At 37.8% G+C, this 25,710-nt stretch overlaps 2 protein-coding genes and 1 long non-coding RNA gene across 3 annotated transcripts in view; all 3 read right to left on the bottom strand.

Annotated features, from left to right (window-relative positions):
- Positions 1 to 871: 871 nt before the first annotated feature.
- Positions 872 to 17,242, bottom strand: ehd1b (EH-domain containing 1b). Its single transcript, XM_027007796.2, has 5 exons — positions 16,407 to 17,242; positions 13,011 to 13,108; positions 3,745 to 4,157; positions 2,747 to 2,911; positions 872 to 2,588 (listed from the first exon to the last, which is right to left on the bottom strand). The coding sequence occupies exons 1-5, from the start codon at positions 16,805 to 16,807 to the stop codon at positions 2,067 to 2,069; spliced, it is 1,599 nt and encodes a 532-aa protein (XP_026863597.2). The 5' UTR covers positions 16,808 to 17,242; the 3' UTR covers positions 872 to 2,066.
- A 5,128-nt stretch (positions 17,243 to 22,370) lies between these two features.
- LOC113576522 lies at positions 22,371 to 24,577 on the bottom strand. The gene is made up of 3 exons (XR_003410521.2): positions 24,464 to 24,577; positions 23,171 to 23,204; positions 22,371 to 23,080 (listed from the first exon to the last, which is right to left on the bottom strand). It is a non-coding gene; the product is annotated as an uncharacterized LOC113576522 (long non-coding RNA).
- Positions 24,578 to 25,662: 1,085 nt separating this feature from the next.
- The window catches only part of wdr74 (WD repeat domain 74), a 9,712-nt gene continuing 9,664 nt past the window's right edge, over positions 25,663 to 25,710 (bottom strand). The window contains exon 10 of the mRNA XM_035535963.1: positions 25,663 to 25,710. This exon is cut by the window's right edge and continues 716 nt beyond it. The gene's annotated coding sequence lies outside the window, so the exon portion shown is untranslated.

Raw genomic sequence — 25,710 nt, 5'->3', positions numbered from 1 at the left:
TCGGTAAAAGGTGACCATCTTTTTCCATGTTGGCTGTATCAACAGACAATTAAGTATTATATACTTAATTTCTACAGTGAATAAAAATATTAGAAAAAGGATACTACAGATATGCAGTAAAGATATTAAAAGGATACTACTATATGCAATATACATAGCCAATGACTCAGTTCGAAACGACCTATTACTGTATAGGGCTACTGCATACTGCACTAAGTATATACTGTATACTGATTCCCATAGTATGCAGTATAGTAGCCAGTATACGATAAACCACACTATAGGATTACAAAAACGTATGAAGGTTACTCCTACTTGTGAAAGATTATCTGCCACTGTTGCATGACAGGATACAGTATACCACAAAGATAGCTCTGGTAGAAAAAAACTAGGGTCTATATCCATAAAAGCCATCCCATACTACTGATGATAATTTTGGGTTCCTCAAAGGTGGTCCTGTTTCATAGGGGGAAAATTTCAACCACTACTCCTTGTAACTCTGTTCCAAGGGGGAAGGGGACATTGAAAAACAGAGGATAGGGGTAAAAATAAGAAATGGGATTGGGCCTTAGAATGAGAATTAAAAAGGGATGTTAAGGGGCATCCTTACTTGGATGCTTAAAATAAATAAATACATGTATATTAAAAGCATTAAAAGATTTATTTCAACATACTTATTAACACTGAGGATTAATGTGTTGTACATGATGGCTCATATCTTTTACTCATCAACAAACGGAACACTGATTTCACAAGTGTTTCTCTATCCAACTAGTCCAGAAAATGTGAATGTGATTAACCTGATGTACTGGGCCATGCAACTAATATGTTTGATGAAAACCATCTTAATCTTTTAATTAACGAAAATCACTTAGACACAGGAAGACTATTTAATTAAAAAATTAATTAAAAACATTGCTCAATATTATAACCACTTCTGTGCAGGCAGACATGACATGACATGCACAGTAGCTTAATGGTGATAAACCTTTATTTCAAAGTAGACCACAACAATACACATATGAACAGTGGTGATGTAAAGCTTTTCATATTGTAGCAAGCTGAGACTCAACTTACTGTAGCAAGTTGTTTAAATACAGGCACAGATAGAAGTATATGCTTAGAGATTAGTAATGCTGTTTGACATGTATATTAAGTGGAGTGCAGCCAGTAGTTTCTCCAGTGCTTTTTACATTAACGTTTGCATTGCAGCCATTTTACAGGGATTACATTTTGTACTGAAATTAAGTCAGTGTATTACAGAGCATCCTGGGTATTCCCTGGGTACGTTGCTCTTAAATCCAAAATATCAATTCCACAAAAAGAAAAAGTCCAAAGTCCAAACTGTAATTGTCATTACTACACAAGGAAATGACAATCCCTTCAACTGTGAGTTAAGTTCTGGTCAGAAGACACTAGACATACTGCACCTAATAATGCAACGCAAATAAATGTAGCTTATTAAATTGGTTAATTCTAAGCAATTACAATTAAAACAAAAAAGGAGTGAAATTATATAATAATTTTAGAAAACTGGAAATTATTAGAGATGGAGGATTCACCATTTTCTGTCCTCGTAAATTCCATTTGTAATGGTTCAGTTTAAGAAATTAAGTACAGAGCTATGTGAAGGCCGGGAACAATGGAATGACATTACGCAGAACTTCCTGCTGCCAATATACGATCTGGTGACGAAGAATCTCCTCTAATAACTGTTCCTAGATTCATTTTTTTTTTCCCCTATAGTAAGGCACTTGTGCTTCTCTAGACTGCTGTGCAATGCTTACCAGGCTTTTTTCCTACATTAAACAGTGACATATTGACAGACATTTATCCATCTACATACATTTTAGTTTTGACGAGATGTTAGAATTACAAGTCAAAATAAAGTCTAAACCAGGTGAAAATGAAATCTTTAGTGCTCTTCCCAGATTGGCTGCTCTTCCCAAATTATATCTAAAATCATAGCCCATTTTAAAATTTCCTTTTTGTTTTTCAACCTTTATCCTTGATCCCCATTTTACCCCTTTTTTTTTGGCTCAAATATGTCAGGGTTTTATTAATGATTACTGTCCACGTTTGGAGGGAGGCACAAGGTGGTCAGGCAGCTCAGAAGGTAACTCATGCCCTTCCAGTTTCACCTTGATAAGATGGTTGGCCAAGGCAAACTCCTCATCATCCAGGAATCCATCTTTATCTACATCAGCAAGCTTCCAAATTTTTCCAAGGACAGTATTAGGTAGCTTGGATTTCACCATCTCCTTCTTAGCCATGGCACCGGACACCTTACCATTAACAGGAGATAGGGTGTAGAAAATCTCATCATAAGTGGGTTTGTCTCGTGCAACAATCCACTCCAGCTCATCGATTCCCTCTCCAGCTCCTTCACCATATCCATGACCAAAGGGGCCATTCATGGCACCTTCAAAAGCACCACCCTGGACTACCTGGCTGGGCATGGCTGCTTCTTCCTGCCGCACCAGGGTCATGAGCTTGGCAATGTCATTGGAGAGCATGTCCTCTACAGCCTCCATTAGCTTAGGCTTCATTGACTGGAACTTGCTGAAGTCCTGACCGGCCAGCATCTCCTGTAGGCCAAGACCAATAGGAGTCATGAAGGAGCAAAAAAAAAAAGAGGGGGGAAAAAAGAGTACAATCTTTACAGTAGTCAGAAAATCATTAAGAAAGAACAAATGTTTAAAAAAGCCATTCAGCACTCAACTGAGAGTGTACAGTTTCCCCATACCTGCATTTTAGAGAGTTTGGGAAAGTCTCCTGGGGAAATCTGATGTTCTTTCTCTATCTTTGCGTAGATGTCTCCAAGGTTGGCAATGAGCTCTTTCTTTTTATTCTCCTTCCCAAACATGTTTGGCATCTCTTTCTTTAGCGCACTGATGATGTAAGCATGGACCTAGAGAGTACACATTTGATTTCTGATTAATTTTTTTTGCATAAGGCATTAGAGTCTACCATGTACATATATTTGAAGTGTTCTCTTGGTGGAGTCTAAGCAATCCATTTACATGCATACAGTTATGATGTGAAAGTCTGAAAGATTTAGAAACAGTTATTCCCATTTTATTAATCATCGCGCACACATGCGCGAGTGAGCAAACACACACACACACACACCTACCTTACTCGACAGAATGCCTGTATATTATATATATCTATATATCTATATATCTATATATCTATATATCTATATATCTATATATATATATATATATCTATATATATATATCTATATATCTATATATATATATCTATATATATCTATATATATCTATATATATCTATATCTATATATCTATATATATCTATATCTATATATATCTATATATATCTATATATATCTATATCTATATATATCTATATATATATATATATATATATATATATATCTATATATATATATATATATATATATATATATATATATATATATATATATATATCTCTATCTCTCACACACCCACCCCTTACTCAACACCACGCATGCACGCACACTATACTGATCAGCATATATGCACACCTCATCCAACACACATTACCCTCCCCCACTCACTCAAAAGTGTACAAACACAAAAACTGAGTGTGGATGCATAATTTACAGCATTTGGCCAGCAATGCAAACCTTTTCAACAAAAACTGATCTTTGAAACCTCAATTCAGTCAGCATGATAACTCCACTATGCCCTGTTTAATGTATGCTAAAAAGCAGCACAACACTGAAAAGCAAACCTTAGCCAGTCGGGCCCTTTTAATGAGATCGTTGAGTTTCCGCAGAGCAGCATTGCGAGGAAGTCCCTGGATGTCCTGGAAAAGATCCTTCTCTTCTGCCTCAAACAGCTTCCTGTTGTCTGGCACCAGCAGAGGCTGAGCCCAGAATGAGCCAATGTATACTCTAATGACCTCTGGGGTGTTCACAATTTTCCCCAGTGACCACATGAGAGCACCATAGACCCTCATTAACTGCTGAGTGCCAATCTGGTCGGCTTTGTTCAGCACCACTCGCATCTTATCCTCATGGTTCTTCAAGGCACGGATCACCTCCGAAAACTCATCCGAGATATCAAGCTTGTGGGCGTCAAACAGGAGAATGATCCTGTCAACACGCTCAGCAAACCATTCCAGCACAGCTGCAAAGTCATAGCCTATAGGAGAGAGACAGACAGCAGGAGGTTAGTTTTATTCCTGCACTGAAGTAATAACTCGCTACAAAAACACCTTTTTAAACTTGTCTCTGCATTTTTCCCCAATGAATATAGAAGTCAATTCCCCCTTGTGTTTTGGCAAGTCATAGATAGTATTGCTGATTAAATAAAGTTTAGGGGAGGAGGGGTTAGCTTAGCAATGCATTTCTCCCCCCAGTTATGTACTTTGTAATTCATTAGCAACATTGGTGAAAGTTGTTACTATTGCATATTTGTGTTAACACACACACTGATTTATACAAGGACATGTTACACAGGACAAAACTTAAAACGTGATGTTTCCATAGAAAGAGGACTCTCTAAGATGTGCTCTGTTCTTATGTGAAATGGGTTCCTGCTCCCTATGAAGGGGGGTTGGGGTCTTTTTCTGGCTAGAGAGAACCATAGTTGACATGCCCATTTACACTGAGAATTTTAAGAGTAAAACGTTTTCCCAATATTATAGTCCTTTGCCTTTATTCGTTAACACTGGTAGCAGAGAATGCTTAGTAACTACATGACTCCACTGGTGTTCCATGAAAGTAAACCTTATGAAAGCCTTAAAACAGCTTTAAAAATAGATATTTTTCAATATTGAATCATGTTACCAAACTAGAGAAAAAGAAGCAGGCGCCAACAGTTGTTTTGTCCTGTTCTGAAAGGGCGAGAGAGACTGCGATGGAAATTTTGGCAAAGGATTTTGACAACGATGATGGTATAAATGTTAAAAGTAATTGATTCCATTTTTTTAAAAAAGAGGAATCTTAAAATATTTAGGAAGAATATTCAGTCTTGAACAAAATCTGTAGTGATTTGGATAAGCTCAATTTGAATAATCAACTACATAATTGAACAGGGATACAGCCAATACAGTATTTTTGCAAAAATCTTAAATAGAGCTCCCCGAAGCAATGTTACCTTTCAAATGACTAGACCCTGCATGTCTAGACGTAAAGGACAGACAGCTTTGCATGTGCAGAGCTCACCTTTACATCAGTAAAATCTGCAGTGAAAAGGATCTTTGGAGATGAATCCTCCAAGTCAATCATGAGCATTAATATGAGTCACAAGTCAGCATACTTCACTGTATCTCTGAAATGAAGGAATGGTAATTTACATTTCCAGAGTAACCAGATGAGGGCACTATTACTGCTGACTAAAGCTTTCCTGAAGAAGGCAAGGGTAGTACAGGATATGGAGAAAAACTAAGCTACCATGTTCCAAGACCAATTGACCCATTACTGTGTGAACATACTTAATAAGGACATTGGAGAATCAGTGTGAAGAAGAAACATTTATTGTGACATCATTACTCCATTACTAAATAACTCCAGATGAGAAACACAAAATCTCACTCAAATTATATCTACATGCATGGACATACATCAACTTGTAGACTTTAGAAATTGATGAGCAGTTCAGTAAACAAAGGTAAACAAAGATGTTCCAATTTTAAAGCACATAGTAGACAGTAGTGAGACACGCCAAAAGGTATGGGAGACCAAAACTTAAGATGATGTGGAGCTGCCACTAGCATCTGAACAATAAAATGGATTTACATGAACTTGAGCAAGGAGTACAGAATCTCCATATTGTTGATCACACTTTTAGTGCTGGTAGCATTTTAAACACAGATCCTTAGAGATTGTGAAGCATTTCATCCATCCTTGGATTAGTGTACAAGGCCTGCCTCAGAGGTTATTAAATACTAATGGTGATGAATTTAAATAATGTTGACTTTAGAGACATGGCAGATAACTTGCATTGAAAAAGACAAGTGCATACAGCACTTGGAGTAAAGGACATCTGGAGAGACACAAACACTTACAGAAATTGGACAGAAGGTGAAGAAAAGCAAAATTTGCAACTAGAAAACAGACTAGACTGGGCACGCATGGCAAAGCACAGTGCCTACAAGAAGGGTACGTACCCTGAAAGAAACATGCACTGAAATAATACCAAAAGCTCAGCTTGTGGCTAGGGGTACTGAGGTAGTTAATATAAAATCACTTCAAAATAGCTCACCAACTACTACGCATGGCTCTTGATATGCCAAAAGCACTAGCAAGTCCATGGACAACAAATCCACATTCTTACTAGGAATGGAACTGTCTTGTGACAAGAATGATGCCTCAGATAAAAAGCAGCTTTTCAAGTTGGGCCTAAGGAGCATGACAGAATCTGCTATCTAGGGACAGATATCTCTACTGCTGATGGAAAATTACTACTACAACAACAGGATAATTCATGTAATTCCTCCCAGGTAATGCAGTGAGATGCACTTATTCAACTGCAATGCAAGACAAGTCAGATTTTGTGTTGCAAGACAAAGCACAATATGTTTGAGGCCTGCAACTTAGCATCCAGTAAGAAACATGTTATAGTACAAACTACATGAAGCAAACAAGACTGAATTTCACATTATTAGGAAGTGGGGTTTTGAAAATTCTACATATTGGGAAAGATTTGTGTTCAATGATGCTTCACTAGGAACTCTCCCTGATGGATCACTCAAAGGGGTCAATAAAGAAGATTTTTGCCTTTATTAGCAGTCAAAAATAATCTGAAGAGCTGTGCAGAGCACACTTGCAGGAGAAACCCTTGCAGTGTCTGATGGGCTTGGCAATGCCATTTTTCCAGCCACACTCTTTCCTTATCTTACAGGAGGATGTCACAAAAGAACCTGCCGCACATAACTTGCATCAAGTCCACCAAGTCATTTGCAGAGAAGAGGCTTCATCTAGTGATGCGCAGCATTAAAAAACTCATTCAAGCTCACAGAATTCATTGTATGCTGTGATTAGCAGCTAAATAAAAGCTACCTGATGGTCTCACTAATAAAGGAGCCTTGGCTTTAGTGCTTTTGAAGACAATCATTGAAAATCTCTGACACCTTAGTGATATGAACATTTCAAGTGTTTGCTATACTGCCTTGGAAATTTGGGCTGCTAATATTTTCACTGCGTGAAAGAATGCAGTACCTTGAAGCATTGGGATAAAGAATCCCATACCAACACATCTCACATTTAAGTTTATTATAAAAAGAAAGAAAGTAAGAGATGGGACTTTGATTGATAAGCTCTGTTCTTATGTCAAACGGAGGTTTGTACTTGTAGGTGTGTTACTCTTCCCTGAGAAAGGGTTTTTGGGAAAGGGGCAGAAAAGGAGATGGGTCTTTTTTGGCTGGAGAGGTCATTTGCAGACATGTACGTTTAAGACAAGAATTTGATGAGTAAAAGTTTTCCAAGATAATATACCTTTGTCCTTATTTGTTAAAATTAAGATGTTAGTGATTGAGTGGTACCAGCAGTTCTCTTAATAGATTTTTCTTCCAAAATTATACCATGTCAGTATGGGTCATCCTTAAAATAAGAATTAGAACCCTTTCAGTCCCACTGTGCTGTTACATTATAAAGAATGCTCTTGGCTAATGTCTTGAGAGTTTTGCTTCTATATTTCTGATATTACTGTTAGTATTACAGAATACTAACATTACAGCCCATTGTTTTAGTTGTTCTGTTAATTTGCATGGAAAGCAATTATTACTTGAGTGTGAGCATGTGAAACATATCTGTACTGTGGACAGGACACGTATTTTATTCTAAACAGTCATTAGTGTCGGCAGGACACATTAAGAGGTGGAATCCAACATGGGTGTGACCTCTCCAAGTCCAACCAGTTCCAGACAGTGAGGGGATATCTTGACAGATAGAAAGTCACAAAAAGGGGGTGTGATTTAAAACATAACTGATTCATGAACTGGAACCTTCCAATATATAAAGTTTCCAAAACAACCTTTTCATCTAAAGCCAGGATTGTGTGAAGCTTGGACATGGGTGGAGGAGCAGATATACAAAATACACCACCCACCCACCCACCTACCCACACATTTCCTGTTTCCCCAACTGGTTCCAATATGTGGAACAAGATTTCCAACCTTACACTGACTTTTCTGGGTGAGTAAAATGACACCAGCCACACTGCAATACCGAAATAGACCAGGCACCAGCTGGCTTGTATGTACTATACATAGGAATTAATCTGAGTGATTTCATCGCAGCGTACAACCAACATAGCCATATACACCAGTGCTGCCGAACCTCATTCACAAACACGTCAACCTCATGAAGAAAGATGACAGACTGAGGATAAGTTCGAGGTTCAGGAAATGTAAATTTGCTAAATCAATCAATAAATAAATGGGCTGAAAATAACCTACATTTGTTAATTGCAAATTTCTTAACCGACCGACACATGATGGCTGTGACCTGTGACCTAAATTAATGCAGGTACAGTCTTTAACCTTCAATGAGTAATAAGTCAAGGAAACTGCACTTGGTATAGCTTGGAAGATATTGCACTACTCATCTGATGGCCTCAGTCAGTTGAACTTTTTGGGTGACCTGTGACGTGAAATTGGTGAAGCTTCTGTTACACAATGAAGAGATTCTGAGAGCAGTATCAGGAACACAAATGAACAATGAGCAAAAATTGCAAGCTAAAGTCATGAAACTTTAGCTTGCAATTTGTGTCTTGTGCCTGGCAAAAGTGAAATTGTAGCTTCGTGGACTGCAACAGCTGTATGCCCTTTGGACAATCCCACATTACACATTTAAAATTCCACCCCGATCAGTTCTTCAGTCATTCCCAGTAAGAATTAAAGATCTTAATGGAAATGAGTACAGAGTCTTTCATATTCAGTTACTGAATAACTACAGCAGTGTGGCAACACCTCTTCACAAAGGTTAAGAGCATAAATAAGTCAGCTGAGGTTGTCTGTACACCCAACAACCACACCTGATCTCCACTGGTTCGCCGTTGAAATACTCAAGATGCTTAAACAGAAAGAGAGTACAAGAAAAAGTACTGGAAAAACTGAAGTCATAAATGAACAAGTTCCAGCCTCATTCCTCTGCCAAATTCCTCATTCCTTCATGCAACAACCACGCCTGATCTCCACCGGTTCTCTGTTGAAATACTCGGATGCTTAAACAGAAAGAGAGAATACAAGAAAAAGTACTGGAAAAACTGAAGTCATAAATGAACAAGTTCCAGCCTCATTCCTCTGCCAAATTCCTCATTCCTTCATGCAACAACCACGCCTGATCTCCACCGGTTCTCTGTTGAAATACTTGGATGCTTAAACAGAAAGAGAGAATACAAGAAAAAGTACTGGAAAAACTGAAGTCATGAATTAACAAGTTCCATCCTCATTCCTTCCATGCTCTCTATACCACGGGTCTTTAGCCTGAGATCAACAGGCACTTTGGAAGTGCCAGTTTCCATTTATTGATTTACCACACATGGTAGTACAAAATATAATTTATTAAATCATTAAAATTTTGCCTTTGCAATACTGTCTTCACAGAAAGCCACAATTTGTAAACGAGCATGGAAGTAAATCACAGAAGTTCTTATTATACGCTGTGAACTCCTGACTAAGCGTAGACAATGCAGATGAGGGTTCTGTATGAGTTCTGGTCAATCACAATATTCACGTGATCCAACAAACACAAATTTGTTCGATATTTTTTGGTAATAATCAATCTAGTCTGTAAACATACATCAAGGGTTAAGCACTATTCATATATTTCACATATTGCAGGAAGGAACACAATCACAATATGTGCCATTTTATATCACAATATAGCATGTATGTCCATATCATACAGCCTTGAGCTACATTTCTCACCAATTGCTTGGTTTTGGCTTCTGCCCTCGTGACCTACTTTAAATTACTGGTGGTCAAAATGCAATGTGGGTTCTCTCATATATGAAAGTGAAAATAGTATTTTCTGAGCATCTGCTCTATTTTATAGCTTTCATTATTTCAGGTTTGTGCAGTCTAAACAGCACAGAGACAGGCTCAACCTTTCTAACATGAAAAATGAAAGGAGCACTTTACACTACCAGGAAGAGAAGACAAACTCCTCAGAGTTACGACCAATGCAATGCACCCTCCTAAATAAGAATACAGGGCTGGGAATTGGCATTCAATTTCAATTCACCAAACAAACCAACAAAACCACGATTAAGCACAAAAAACAACAAAAAAAACCCCATCAATATCTTATTAGAAAGATATTCATTTGTTTCAAATATAAAAGTGTCATACAAGCTGGACTGAGTAATGGATTACTCACTAAAGAATTAAGTTTATATTAGTAATAAAATATTTTACATGATATCAGCAAGATGACGAGCATCACGGGATCTTTCACATGTCCTCAGGGGATAATGGCTTAGCTTGTCCTTCCAAGTGCTATGACAAAGAATCATTCTGCAAAGACGGTATCTGTGAAGATTTCATAGACACACACAGTATGCGGTAAACACCATGGGACCTTGTAGTGCACCTGGTTATATGAGACAAGGACACTAAATGACATTTCAGGAAGAAAGAATGTGCTGAGCTCACCTTTATACTTGAATGCAGACTACGCTGCACGCCCATAATGGGCTATGGTTCACTGAACAGTTAACTTAACGTTAAGCTAAAGAAGGGTTAGAATCCAAGGCTGGATGTCAGCAGACCTCAGCAGATTATTAACTGACTAAGGAAGGTACAAGATCCAAAGGAGAACAAAGCACAGTTCAGTTTTCTCAAAACACACAGAGCTTTAAGCATATGAATAAGATACTTGTCAGGCGATATGAAAACTGAGAGGTGCTCAGTATAAACTGAATGAAATTGTTTTGTCAATCATACCATTAAATAATCTACAAATCAAGTGCGCACACACACTGAATTCTAAAATAATTTTAAAAACCCTTCAATATCCTCCTCTATGCAGTAAGAAATATCAACGCAATTTGTATTGGTCCATTCCAAAACGTAACATGAAACCTTTCATAAACTATAACTTATCCAGATTTCATTTGACAATGCAATCTGAACATCACATCTCAGAGTTCGAAGCATGATGGGTAGCAGTGATGGAAAACAAAACTGAAAAGTACTAACTATGAACTATTTTGGCAACAAGCCACCACTGGGAGAACAGGAAAGTGAGAATCATGAACTTGCGATCACCCCTTACCCCCTCACCCCCCCCCCCCCCCCCAAGTTCATGTATAAAGTAAGAAAGAATGTGTGTGGGTGGAAATCTCTGTATGAGTTTTTCCACTGATCTCCCATTACTTCAGCCAAGAATTTATTTAGCTCTTTAGTTCTACGTCTTTGAACTAGAAGCATATGGAACTGTGGAAGGGTAAAGGGCATTCTGGATGCCGCTTCACTCATGCTGTAGTCATGCTTTTTCATGGCGTCAGTTGCAGGTTTCATGGGAAAAACAGGAGACCTACCAGAATTTCAATCTATTCTAATTCTGACCCCAAAAACAGTGAAAATGGTTTGAGAGAAATTAGTAATGATGCTTAAGATTAAGACCAAATGGTTGAGATCCCAAAAACGTGCATGGGGCCCATTTTGCAGTGAACCCAAAACAAACATTACGCAGCTTTGCAGCTTGGGAGAATTTTAAAGCAACTCGTTCCTGTCATCATGTTTCATCCACACACCTAGAACCTAAAGTAATACCGACCGCCCACCCCTGTGCTGTCTTATTATCATATTTCCACAATGCTCCTGCAGCAGTCAGTCCAGAGAGCTCTGTACAATCATCACTTGAGCACACAGAAAATTATTTCACCCAGCAAAGGCACAAGCATGTTGTCTGTCTGTCTGTCTATCTGTCTGTCTGTCTGTCTCTCTCTCTCTCTCTCTCACACACACACAGGGAGTGGGGGGGGATGATGAGACAGGGTGTTGGTCTCCGCAGAGAGACACAGCATCACCGTGTGTCACTAACACTCCAATCATGTGTCTGAATGGTTCACGTGTACACACAGTCACAATGCGCATGGCCGCACATGAACAAGCGCAGATATAGTCGCAGGCAGGCACAGTCGCACAATACAAAACTCACAGGGTGATGTTTCAGCAGGACTGTGATTATCCCTTATGCTCTGCAGGCAGCACCATGTGAGCATAATATGGAACTGCAATATTCCTTGACTTGTACTGAAAACACTGTTGAACACTCAGTGACAATTTTTTTTTTAACCAAAATTATTTATGCCAACTTTATAAATGTAAACGCTCCAAATTGTCAAATGTCACCACAGAAGACTAATCAGTAAGGTTGAGCAATAAATTAACAACATGCTCTGCAATGAGGTATATACCACTTCATCTAAAACATATCTAGGCATTTCCTTTGGGAAATCAAGAGCCTGTGAAGCAGCAGGTAACTGAAATTACTGATATTTTGCTGGCCCAAACAGATTTTGATGACTGGTGAACACATTTATCACACTAATCACTAGCCTTTGACACCCGTGTGTAAGCCGTTTTAGCATTAAAGTGTGGCTTTGACTATGCCAGGCACATCCGTTTTTAAACTTTGTAGAAGCCTGTGGAAATGGTTTAGAAGGTAGCCAACTGAACAATGTTCCAAGCTACATTACGGAAAAACTAGTACTCATTGTCCATGTCCACATATAGGCCTATAAGTTTGCTCCTTCCTTTCCACAGAGACACAGGACATGCACCCAATGAGCAGCGCTTGTTATGCATTATATAAACAGGAACGCTAAAAATATATCTTAGTAACACTACAATAATGCAGAGGCAGGCCGAGTTAACTCTTTTTACTTTTGTCTTAAGGCATGAAATGACATGCCCAAGTGAGTCACTGACTCTCAAAAATAAAAGCAAAGCTGTAAACAAAACAAAACAAAAACCCCCCCAGAAGTCAAAACATGCACACAAAAGAAAAGAAAAAGTAAAAAGAAACTCCACCCCCAACTGACCTCTGCTAATCCTCTGCTTTTCTCCAGACAGAATTCCAGGAGTATCGATGATGCTGATGCTCTCCAGCACAGGGTTGGGCATCTGAGCACAAACAAACCTGAGGAAGGACAAGTTCAGAAACGGTCATCATGAGATCATGTGAGAAAATGGAAGGGGAGGGAGGGGAATTAAAAGTCTCTCTCTTTTGGGGGAGGGCATTTAGGGCAGGATATTTGGGCAAACTTTCCAGCTTCTACCTTAGACAACCTGAGCCTATTAACATCCTCCAGCTCCTTTCATTTACATAATAGCTCTTACCCATCGTGTTCAAATATTCTTTCTAGGTCTTCAACATACTAGCATTAGAAAATCGACCTTACTACCAAGCCCCTCCCCCGATCCTAACCCCACTGCCTTGTGCGCCCTCTCAAATTACGATGTTCTAAAAATGAACTTAAGCAGAGTCTCCCTTCCCAAACTTGTTCAATTTTCCCACTGTGAGCATTCCTCTCATTCCTGGCCTCTCTGCTATTTCACACGGCATGTGTGTCAGTGGACGGTGCTACAACCCCATATATTCTTATTCTTCTTCTTCTTTTTTAATTTATTTGAGGTAAAGTGCTGTTCTGACCAATACACTCTTCACACACCAGGCACCAAGTGAGCAGACAGAGAGAGGCTTCTTCTTCTACGAATCTCTTCACTCAATCTCTGCTTTACAACCTATAGAAATATAATCTCATAACAATTACAAGGTGGTTATTCTATGGACAGACTCATCTGAGGTTCGCTTAATCTCTGGCTTCTTAATCAAATGTTCCAGTCCACCTCTCAGCAGGCTAATGGCAAACTCAGCAGCTTTCCCACTTTTTCATGATGTTGAAATATACCGAAGCCACAGGGTCATTAACTTCATGAATTTACAGAATTTACAGAAGTGCTTTACTTCTTTCTGCTGTTCTTTCTCCTTTCCCAGATCCAAAACCCCCTTCACTTCATGGCCAAGTTGGAAGCAACATCATTTGGATGGATGGATGCCAGAGGGAAACTCTTTAGTTGCAGCAGCATAAGTCACATCAAGAGACACAGTAATTACACTACAGACAACAGAGACAGTACTGTTACAGTGAGGACAGTAATTACAGCTGAGACAATGATCCATCCAGAATACAAGGAGATGGACAGGGTGGGGAAAAAGGATTAAAGAACACGATGAATAAATAAATCACTGTTTGTTGTGGATCTGAGGCAGTGAACAGTGCCAAGATGCTATAATGTCTCATTTAAATGTCACTAGAGGGCAGATAACCAAGTGTGGGGGAACGGGTTATCATAACTACGTGACAGTAGTGCATGTCATCACATGTGCGAGGTCACTGCTATTTGGATTTGAACATAATATTTCTAACTGTTAATGTGAAGAAAACAGATAAACTCTACATACGTGTAAACCATACTCTAACTAACCTGGCTGTTATCACATGACTTGCGGCATATTCTTACAAAGTGCTGCTGTGCTATTTTCAGGCTGGATTTGTGACAGTATTGGATTGGTTTCGTTAAAGATTTCTCCCCCAATATCAGACCCAGCATTTTGTTCTGATATCGAACCAATTACGATATGCGATATTGGATCGGAGCCATCTCTATTTACAATTTCCATTTAATGGAAAAGAAATGTGTCATCAAGTCTAACCAGTTTATGCTAAGATATCAAGCATGTTTATCTACTCACCCACTCACCCATCCAGTTATCCATACCAAGTTATAAAAGTTAATACTGGCAAGAGTTCAACACCATAACCTTGTTGACTAGAATTAAGAAAAGAATGCCACAAATACTTTGGCTACAGTTTCTAACGGCTCAGTAAGCAGTGTGTGTGGAGCCAAACCAGTATGGGCAGTGTGTGTGGAGCCGAATCAGTTAAGCAGTTAACCTATTCCTATAAACAGCTAGTACCAAAGGGACGGTCACAAGCTGTGTACGCACATGCATGTGTGTCCACACATACACCTGCAAACAAAATCTTCCTCAGGACATTCTCACTCGTCTTAGTCACTTACGACTAACCTTACTGATAAAGATGCAATGTGACCAGGACAGAAATTTCAAATGTCCCCAATACGCTAGAAGAACAGCAAGGAAACAGTGTCAAAGCAGGACAGACCTGCCAACTGAGGACACGTTTAAACATAAGCCTGCAAAATGAGCATGGCAAACTGCAGAGTCATTTCCCCAGATTATCTGCAAAGTGACAACAGGAAAACTGAGCCGTGACTCAGCTTTTTCCTACTGTGGCCAGGATAAAAGCCACTGCATAAACACCTCAAACATCTGAACCAACAATGGGTATAGCACATTTTGCCTCCAAGAGCACGCAGAGTTGGGGATGATGACCCCGCATCCAGCACCCACTCAGTGAGCTACCCTCAGCACCAGCACGGACATCCCAGCCATGTCTCCGTTCCACGCGGTCAGGACTACACAACAATGACTAGTGAAACGAGGCATGGAGCACAGCTCAGGCTGATCTTATGCCCAGGTGTAAATCAAACTGGTGAAGGTCATGCAATCTAAAATGTAAAAGGAGAAAGGAAACAATACAGATGGGTAGTTGTTCATACACTTTTTTGCCTAGACAAACTTTCGATATTGTTGAGGATTCCCAGATGCATATTACTGAGATAATTCATTGGCAACAGCACTTTGCATAAATCAAGAAAAGCACATTCACCCAAAGAAAACGGACCACATAGAGCTAAACCAGACACACAGGGTCCATCTTTACCAAACGTTTTTGACAAAACAGCTAATATCTACCCTAACCCAGACATCAAGAGTCACATCTACTGCAAAATTATACCTCATTTTGAATACATGATAAACAACACGTGCAAATATTCTATTCCTTTTTTTTAATCGCAAACAAGGAGATCCATATGGCACATGGTCATACTCCCAAATCAGGGAACTTTTCCGGCATGGCACAATATGCATTAAGTCAAAGTGTATCCCCACAAAGGAAACAACCATACTTAAAGTAAGAATTGAGCTAAATTCTTATAGACATGCTCACAAATGTCTGTAATAACTGAAGATGACACATGCCACCTGAATCTTTAGTCCAACAGGACATCTAAAACTATACCTTTTTAATGAAACTGGCTGAGAAATTGTGTCTTGTTACCTCGCATAACTGAGCAGCTCAATGGAAGCTACGATCAGTTAATCATTACAAGGTAATTGAGGTAATGGTTTAAAAACAATTTTAAACAAAAACTTGTTTATCGCCATTTGTAGTCTTAAGGAAAAATAAACCACAAACGGTTATTTGTTTAAAATACGTAGTCCAACCAGTATACCTTAAGTTAAAAAAGCATTAGAGTGAAATGCTCGATTTGACGTTGGGGATTACCTGTTCAGAAAGGCGTTGCCAAATGCGTTGAGTTTTCGAAAAGGCTTTTTTGGGTCAACTACCAAAGCGTTGCCTGGAACGAGACCTTCTTGATCGCCGTACATAACTGCGATAAACGAGTCAGTGGTAGGCTCAGGACCTATACGCATTCCTGGAAAGTCTTGCTCCATCAGATGTCTAATAAATGTAGTTTTCCCTGTTGAATACTGGCCGACTAAAAGTACCATTGGTTTGTTATCGAAATCGGCGTCTTCCAAAGCCGGTGAATGGAATTCGTGGAAGCGGTAGGCATCTTCTAATGGGAATAACTTGCTCCTGTAAAGTCGCTTCAATCCATCCGACACCGTCTGAAAAAGCTCTGGATCTTTCCTCTTTCCTTCTTTATTCGCCCAGCTGAACATTTTAAATGTAAACTGTAACAAAAACCTTACAGATGCAAACAGCCTCCTAAGTAGCTAGCTCGAATAACCTTTCACGATGTCCTCTAGATTGCTGGTTAAACGTTACAATAACGTTACCGTTAGCTGGGTGACGTTAGCAAGCTGTTTGGTCTCAAGTTTGGTAACCAGCTAGCTAGCGAGATGGATAAGATAGCTATTTAATGGACAATCCAGACGGGTTCTTCAGCAAATTACGAGCCAAGGTAATTTCCCTGCGTGGTAGAGTCGTGTGTTGTCCAAAATGGATTTACTTTAAAAGTTTGAGTACAATCGCATCATTAATCAAGAACCACCTAAACGCTCAGACCTTATAACAGACTTTCCCCCAGATAGATGACATGCTTCACGCGCATTGCGGTCGTTCCCACGTCTCCTGCCCGAGCTCTGCGGTCTCTGGGTGAAGCGTGAACCAGCAGTTACTAGAGGCTACATTTTGGGATAATGGCTTTTCAAAATAAAAGCTTTGCTCCAGGTCTAAACAGTCGTGTTAGGCGTCATTTTCAGCCGACTACAATTTTGAAAGAAAAAAAAAAAGCATTTATTTATAAAATAATAACGTATGTATGAAAACGTTTATGCTCACTACATTAAGATGTCTATATTACAGTATTATACATACTGGGGCTATAGTTCGTTTAAATCGTATTTGTTTCTGTTATCTATCTATCTATCTATCTATCTATCTATCTATCTATCTATCTATCTATCTATCTATCTGTCTGTCTGTCTGTCTGTCTGTCTGTCTGTCTGTCTGTCTATCTATCTATCTATCTATCTATCTATCTATCTATCTATCTATCTACTTAAGCAGCTTTACATTGCATTGGCTTTTCAATTGATGAGACACATGTCCACACTCTTCCTGTTCTATATCAAACATTCTCATTAAAACTTTGCTTGTCCATGTAAGCGCTGAGTATCCTCCTCCTGGACCATGAGTACAGGCCACTCATATGCATGCAACATTTTTTTATTTAACCTTCCTAGAAAGACAGAAATCTCCCATTCTGAAACAGTAAATGTGTAAGAGGGACCTCTTCCATCAAACCACACTGGTCAATTTAATTCAGTTTTAGACTTTGTTGATTTTTACAGGACAAGCAAAAATCCTTCTTCCAAATAATAAAGTGGGGCATCACCTAAGTATATCAGCATCTATGAATAAAATATTTATATAGAATAAGTAGAACATTAACAAAGAAAAAAACAACCTTCGACATTTCGTTGCATGGATGTGTCTTAATACCTTTTAAATTGAGTCGATCTTGAAAGGATATCCAATTTTCTGGTTCCTCCCCTCACTAGAAGATAATATACTCCACAATATCATTATGACAAAACAACATGCATTACATCTATATGTAATTTTGTCCATAAAGAAATTTGGAAGAGAAAGTACAATTTAGCATTTTTACATTTGCTTCTTTTGTTTCATAATTTTCTCAGAGACAAAATAAAAATGATCCACAGTATTCTCTTAACTGGACAGTGTTACAGTGCATTACAATCTGCTTTGTCAGTGTTTGTAGAGAAACTGGAACAGCTTTTATGGCTCTGTTATACTCATTAACAGGACAGTTGAAATTAAATTTGTTAAAAAGTCTTTGTTCTAAAATTGATCCATTTTGATCCATCAAAAGAAAAAATGACCAAATCTTATACTTCGTCCACTCTTCTATGTATAAATATTTTCCTGTTGTTCCACAGTATATATTGTTTACAAAAGTATTTTTATTGCTTTGAAACTAGAGGAGAACTTGGTGGTGACATTTCTAAGATTTTACTGGTAGCTTGTTAATCTTATAATCACATATTAATAGAAAGCCTCATTCCCAGAGGGTTTGTTTTATTGCATTGGTGCTATAAATCCAAATACAGTCTTGCTGGTTAATGAAAGCTTTTAGCCATATTTATGTAAAGACTCCATTCATAACATTGAAATCAAAAGTATTTAGTCCCTCTTCTTCATAACATTTAACTCTATCACTCTATGTGTTTTTCTAAATAAACTTGATATTTACATTATTTATTCACCATGTTATTTTTTTTCCCCCAGGAACATGTAAGTAGTAAGCAAGATAAATGTCCCTTAAAGGACTTTCCATTTTAGAAAGAAACACCCATGCCAAATATACTTATGTCTCTTTGTAGCAACGAATTAAGAATGATCTAACATTTATTAATGTTTTGCTGGATATTAGTAATTTCCCTTCTTCTCATTTATAATAAAAGTCATTCCTAGATATTTAATTTCTTCTTTTACTTTTACATTACAATAATATATTCTCATGGAAAGCAATGACCTGTCTCTAGAAACTTGACAGATGTTTTATACTCAGTAGGAACTGCTTTTTTGTATACATTCAGCCATATATAGTCCTGATTTCCTTCCAAAAGAAGTGATAGCAATTAGCTGTAAGACCATCATTGTCAATAGGTTTATTAGACCGTTCCAAGGCAACAGTATCCAATTATTCAGTGTTTAACTCAGAATCACCTAATTGTTTAAATGGATCGTCAACTCCCTGTAAGCCTTACACTTCCAGCACTAAATTTTCATTACTGTCAAAACTAGGAGTATGCAGGGATGTATGGATGTTTATAAACTATAAAGAGTTTTAAAATAATTTTATGATCTATGTTTTTTATCACCTGTTAAACTCGTCTCCTTTTCTGTCAGAATGCTAAAATAAGATGCATTCTTTTCTCCTTCCATTCCTTTTGTTCCTTATCTCACAAAGTGCCCTTTAGCCTTTCTGAGATAACAGCTAACTTAGAATGTAAATCTCCTATTTTTTCTTTATCCTCTGTATAGACATTAATTTTAGAGCACAGTGTATTAATTATTTGAAACAACTCTCACTCCCTTTCCATTCAAACACACTCAGCACTGAGGCTAGGTCCAGCTGTCTTGTGAAAACTTCAGTTAGTCACCACCGAATAAGGCTTTAAGAGTACGATTGTTTAAATATAGGAGAAGAAGAAAAAATATAGGATGCACTATAATTAAAGATAGCTTATTTTATTCATACGCCAGTAAAGCCTATGGACACCAGTTAGTTTTGGCTACTATGAAGCAGCATTCATGGGTTAGCAAAATAAATTTGGGGTTATCTCAGGTCTAATTGTAGATTAACCAGCTCAATCATTATAGTAACTTATTCCTCAAAACCATCCTACTGGTTAAAAAAAACAGTTGTAAAATTTTGATCCATCAAAAGAAAAAAAGACAAATCTCATTTTTTATCCACTCTTCTATGTATAAAGATTTTTCTGTTAAAAAGTATACAACTTTTGTTCCATAGTGTATACTTGTTAACAAAATAATTTTTTAATACTTTAAAAGTAGAGGACAACTAATTAAACATAACCATCCTACTGGTCTAAATTGCGTGAAAACTGTGGATTATCACTAAGGAAGAAAGATATGCTTTTTGACGAGACAAATCTGAAAAATGTGTAACTGTTCTGTGTCAAATGTCGGACAAATGGCTAAAGCAGATATTCAGTTATCTATTATCAAGTAGCCTGTTTGTGCAGGCGATTATAGTAAAATTACATTTGTTCCAAAAATGTACATTATTTTATCTGATCTTCTTAATCAACTAGCCTAATGCTAAGCAATCCTGACAATGAATAAATAGGCCTATTTCTAATGTTTATGATTAGGAAAGACAATAGGATACATATTTTTAACTCATCTGAATTCATACCTATAAGTTAAAATGTGCAAATAATTGACTGTAAACTATTTCAAGTATCTGATTTTTATCCATCCTGCAGCCTTAGTGTACAAATTAATTAATTAATTAATTAATTAATTAATTAATTAATTTTATATATATATATATATATATATATATATATATATATATATATATATATATATATATAGGCTATTCCTATACTGTATTATTGATGTGTAATACCACCATGAAACCTCATGTAATAACAGAATAATTCAAAGCACGGTAAGCATTTGTGAATACTACAGTCTGTGTTAGGACAATTTTAATGACCTGTGACTGATAGAAGTCATACAAAATATAAGAGCACTAGGTACATTTTTTTTGACAGGGGCCTAATGCGATATCTTTTCATGGGGCCCAGAATTCCCTGAAGGTGGCCCTGCAGGTGTAATGTGCATGCAGAAGCTGATCTTTATTTCTGCAGAAGAGCATGCAGCAAGACTGTCCAATTTAATTACCACTGAAACATGAGTGTGTGGCGCAAAAGCTCCACATTAATTAACTGATTTATATTCAGCTTATTTATTTTGATTAAGCTTAATAGGTATGTTTGCTTTAGTGGGGTTTTTTTTTTCAGAATGAAAACCAGTTACATTAATTCTGGGATATGCCTGTCTGATTAATGCCAGAGGAAGCGGCTTCCTGTTTGTCGTGGGGCCACAACCAAACACCGCAAGACTTGTGGACAGGTGATACTCCATCACGATTCGGGAACAAAGGATGCAACATTTTGAAAGTTTGATCATGAAAGGAGACACCAATGCACTGCTGAATATAAAAACACAACACTGGGAAACAAAAGTGAAACTTTTTTTTGTTTCAAATGCTAAAATAGGTGGACCTTATAGTACTTTTTAAATACTGAATTTGAGTCTGTTTTTAGAATTGTTCTATCATATATGGTTATAAACTGACAGGGCAGTTACATTTTAGATTACTTATAGTTTACATAATCATAAATAAGGATGTCATTACAATTAAAATATGTACAAATTTACTTCTAAAATATATCATGTATAAGTTTGCCTATATTTGGTTTCAGGCGCATCCCTCTGCAGTGTCCAGCAGTAGTCTGTCAGCACAGGATGAATCAACTTTCCTGGGTACTATCTATACTATACTGTCTATACTATACATAATGACATACAAGATTAAGCATAGTAGAACAACTAAACTATGGGTGATGGAGAAATTCTGAAAACACATAACAGTGTGCAAAAATACATAATAAACAGGCATTTTTATCCAGGAAGAAAAATCCTTGTGGACCAGTGTAATAAAGCTTATTTCCCTCTAAGAGCTGCCTGGGAGCATGCAGACACTACAGTACTGAAGTAACTACACAGGACCTGATACTCAAACCTGGCCCTCAAACCCAGTCTAGATTTTTGCAATCACAGAGTAACTCATTCAACTGACTAGCCATTGTGTCACCACACCTGACTACAAAGTTGGAAAACCTGCAGCAACCAGCACTCAGGGGACAAATATTGAGTAGCTCTTTGCTCAGGTTTCACTAGATTGCAAGAGGTTAGAAGGTAGTGATATAACTTAAAACTGGAAATGAAGGTCTTCTGACATCCAGAAACTAAACCCTACAAATAACCCTGCCTTTCCTGAGCCAGAGATGCTAGAGGTGCTTACTCACAGGAAGTGATGGGCTCATTCTTCCACACATTAGCTGAAATTCACTAATTACCTCATTTCTACAGCACACATGTTTCTAATGATTCAATGAAACTTGAAAACAAAGATCACAAGTATTTAGTCAGTCGGTATAAGAAATATTTCCAACCTTTAATGCAAACTGAAATGAAATACATTTAATAAAAATCCTTCACAGTCGCATCCAAATACACCAGTACATTTATTAAATTACATATATATTGTTAAATGCTGTGTTTATTACTAAACACACTGTACTTTCCATATTATTTTATATGGTCCATTTGACCTTTTAGTCAGATTGCCCACTGAATCTGTGTGTGTTTATGAGAACAAACAGAACAGTGGCCTACAGAACTGACAGGCAGTCATATTGCAAACACTGGCTGTCAATTCATAGGTCATCACCCTGTGTCCCAATCACTGGCTTAAATGTAATGTAAAAAGGTTAGTAGATCCTTATAGTGTAAGTATGGAACATTCATTATATATGGATTAGTGCCCCTATTAAGTATATCACTTACCATGGGTACAGAGGCAAGTATGGAGGAGCACATGGCATATCCCCAGTTAGGCATCTAACATTGACTCTCACACTGACTCTGACTTTGTGCCATCCAAAAGCAGCATTTTTCTATTACTGTAACATGTGGCTGTTTAACTGTATGAACAGTGTTTGCTTTCTTGCAGCTGGATGGGTAAGGGCCAGAGGTAACTCTCTGCAGGTAACAGCTACTCCACTGGAAAATGCGCAGACGTTCCACATGGAGTTGCTGTTACAGCCAGCAAGCACCAACTCGGCCAGAGCACAGCGCCACCTCTGGTGAAGAGAGGGAATCACGTCTTTAACATGCATCACCATATTGCATATTTGTGCCACTCAGAAACAACCATTTAAATGTATACACACCCCACTTATCTCTCCAGTAGTCTTGGCCCTGAATCTGTAAAGCAAACAAAGAAGAGAATTGAAGAATGCTAAGTTTGGACTTGGACTTGGACTTAGCTGCCATTAAGAACACGTGAGTCTCTGATAACTCATGACTTTGCCCTCTTATTTCCTCCCCATTTTTATGGCATGCCATCCACCATCATCCAACAGCATGGGCAAAGTGCTAAGAGTGACCTGATAATAGCACTTTTATGACGGCTGTCAACAAAGGGTGCAACACACTGTGTGTGTGCATGCGTGTGTGTGTATGTGTGTGCGGGTGTGTGTGTGTGTGTGTGCTGATAGAGAAATAGGTGTGTCTCATACTACTGCCTTTTCTCTCTCTCTTTCCTAGTCCTAATGTTCCATGAAATACTTCCGTCTTATATTCTTTTGTAAGATGTTCGCACATCTCTCTCTCTGCTGGTTGAGTATCTTCATATGTGTCTTTTAGACTTTGCCTTGCTGTAAAGATCTTTGAAAAACAAAACAATAAAGTAATGACAAGGTGGCAGACCAGTTCACTGGGTCCATCTTATCAGCCCTTGTTATCAGCCCACTGACTTTATCACCATCATTGTCATCCTCTCACTGTGTACTTTAATTCTAAGATTGGGAGAAACAAACTGCATTACATTAGAATATGATTGTTCCCTTACTTCAGCTCCCATTGGTCTATATAGATCTTTACTGTATTTGTACTAAATCATATATCTGGATCAGAGTCAACAGCTATAGATTTTATAGCCCCAAACAGTAACTGAAAAGTAAATTGTTCCATGCAAATATACTTTTTTTTCCAGACGATATTCACTTCTGTGCCTATTTTACCTGTGTGCTCATTCATTGGTTCTCAATAAAGTGAATAATGTTTATTTGATGGCTAAACAGAAATGCTTTATTTGGGCATTATGGCCATTTTTTTATCCCAATATGATGTATTTGAGTACTTTGATCTTTTCAGACATTGTAAATATGGTTGTAATATGGTATTTACTTATGTTTTTACACACAGCTAAACCTCAGCAGTACAATTACTTTATGAATCAGCCATACAAACAGGAAGTCCACACATAAGAGTGAACTCTGCACATGCAGGCCAACACATTCTCTAGATAGTCTTCATCTTTTCATTAACTTTCTTTAACTAAACTAATTTTACTTTCCAGTTTTACTTATCTAACTTCCAATTTTACTTATCTAATTTTACACATCTCATTTTTCAAGTCTGTCTCTCTCACACACACAAACAATATTCATAGATGTTCTTACCTTCTTTGATTCCCCTCAAACGTGGAGAGCAGAGTAGCTAGAGATCAGAGGCAGTTGACAGTAATGGGTGGCATGATCTAGTAGAGCCCAGGCAGCAGCGGGAGAGGCACAGCGGAAGAAGACACTGCAGGGTTCGATTGACAAGGGCCAGTTTAAGAGTAATCTGGAACTGGAGTTCAGTTAATCATTACACTTCACGTCAATATTTAACAGCCACTGCGCCCTGCCCCTCGGCCTAACATCCTGGACTCTCTCAGACTTACACCCACCACCATAGGAAAAGACTTACAGTTCTGCCTACAGTGGTTGTACACTAAACCATTAATGATTCTATTGTTTACATGTGTGCAATTAGATACACTGTAAAAATTACATCAGTGGTGTGAGCTTGATCATAAAAATAATTAAAGGATCAGAATGTAATTTTTAAAGCTAGAAATCAGGTCATAACATTTCTCAAAGGACTGGTCACCACTAGATGGAGGTACGGTATAACTTAATTGTATTGTATAACTTAAGTGTAATAAAATTGCATGAATTTATGTTTTCTTTACATAATTAATATCTACATTCACCCTTACTGAAAAGCCTCTCCTTTGATTAGGTCTCTCCATTTTGGCCCATATTTGTAGATCCCTTCTTTCCCCAATATAGAGGTAGTGTGTGTTCATCCAATAAAAACACATTATCAGCTACCGACCCTTAATTATAGGTATGAGCAATGATGAGGCTACATGAGGTAATACTGATCACTGAAAGAGACTCTGAACTCTAAACACTGAACAAAGACAAAACGTTTATAACAGCATAATAAAAATTCCTTTTTTGAAGAGGGAGTTAATTATTACCATATAAGCTCGATAGCACACAGGGTGGATAATATGAAGAAATTAACAGCGATTTGTGTCAAATGTAAGTTCAACTAAACTAAAGTAAATCTAGAATCTTTGTTCAGCTATATATTTAAACCATGGTCATAACAACATTGAATCACTGACCTACAGACATTTCACACAAAGCATGATATGAGTCACACATTCGTTTCCATTTTCAGACCTCTGGCTTCAGGGATACTCTTTTCTTGAACTTGCCACATCAACTGATCTACTATCACATTTAGGATACATAGTTCTGAATACTGCATATGTTCAATAAATGATAAGCAGGTTGTTTGAATTATATTTAATCACATATTAGCATTAGATATAATAACCATATAATAACCAGTCTCTTTATTAGAATACAAC

The sequence above is a fragment of the Electrophorus electricus genome, chromosome 17 (genome assembly GCF_013358815.1).
Source record: "Electrophorus electricus isolate fEleEle1 chromosome 17, fEleEle1.pri, whole genome shotgun sequence".
NCBI lineage: Eukaryota > Metazoa > Chordata > Actinopteri > Gymnotiformes > Gymnotidae > Electrophorus > Electrophorus electricus.
This window is presented reverse-complemented; position numbering and strand designations above follow the sequence as displayed.

What these genes read in the sequence shown, in the direction of transcription:
- ehd1b (XM_027007796.2), bottom strand. Translation starts at nt 16,807, where the DNA reads ATGTTCAGCTGGGCGAATAAAGAAGGAAAGAGGAAAGATCCAGAGCTT. An exon ending in AAAGCAGAGGATTAGCAGAG is followed by an intron (nt 4,158 to 13,010) that starts GTCAGTTGGGGG and finishes TCTCTCCTATAG; the next exon opens with GCTATGACTTTGCAGCTGTG. An exon ending in CCAAACTCTCTAAAATGCAG is followed by an intron (nt 2,589 to 2,746) that starts GTATGGGGAAAC and finishes CTTGGCCTACAG; the next exon opens with GAGATGCTGGCCGGTCAGGA.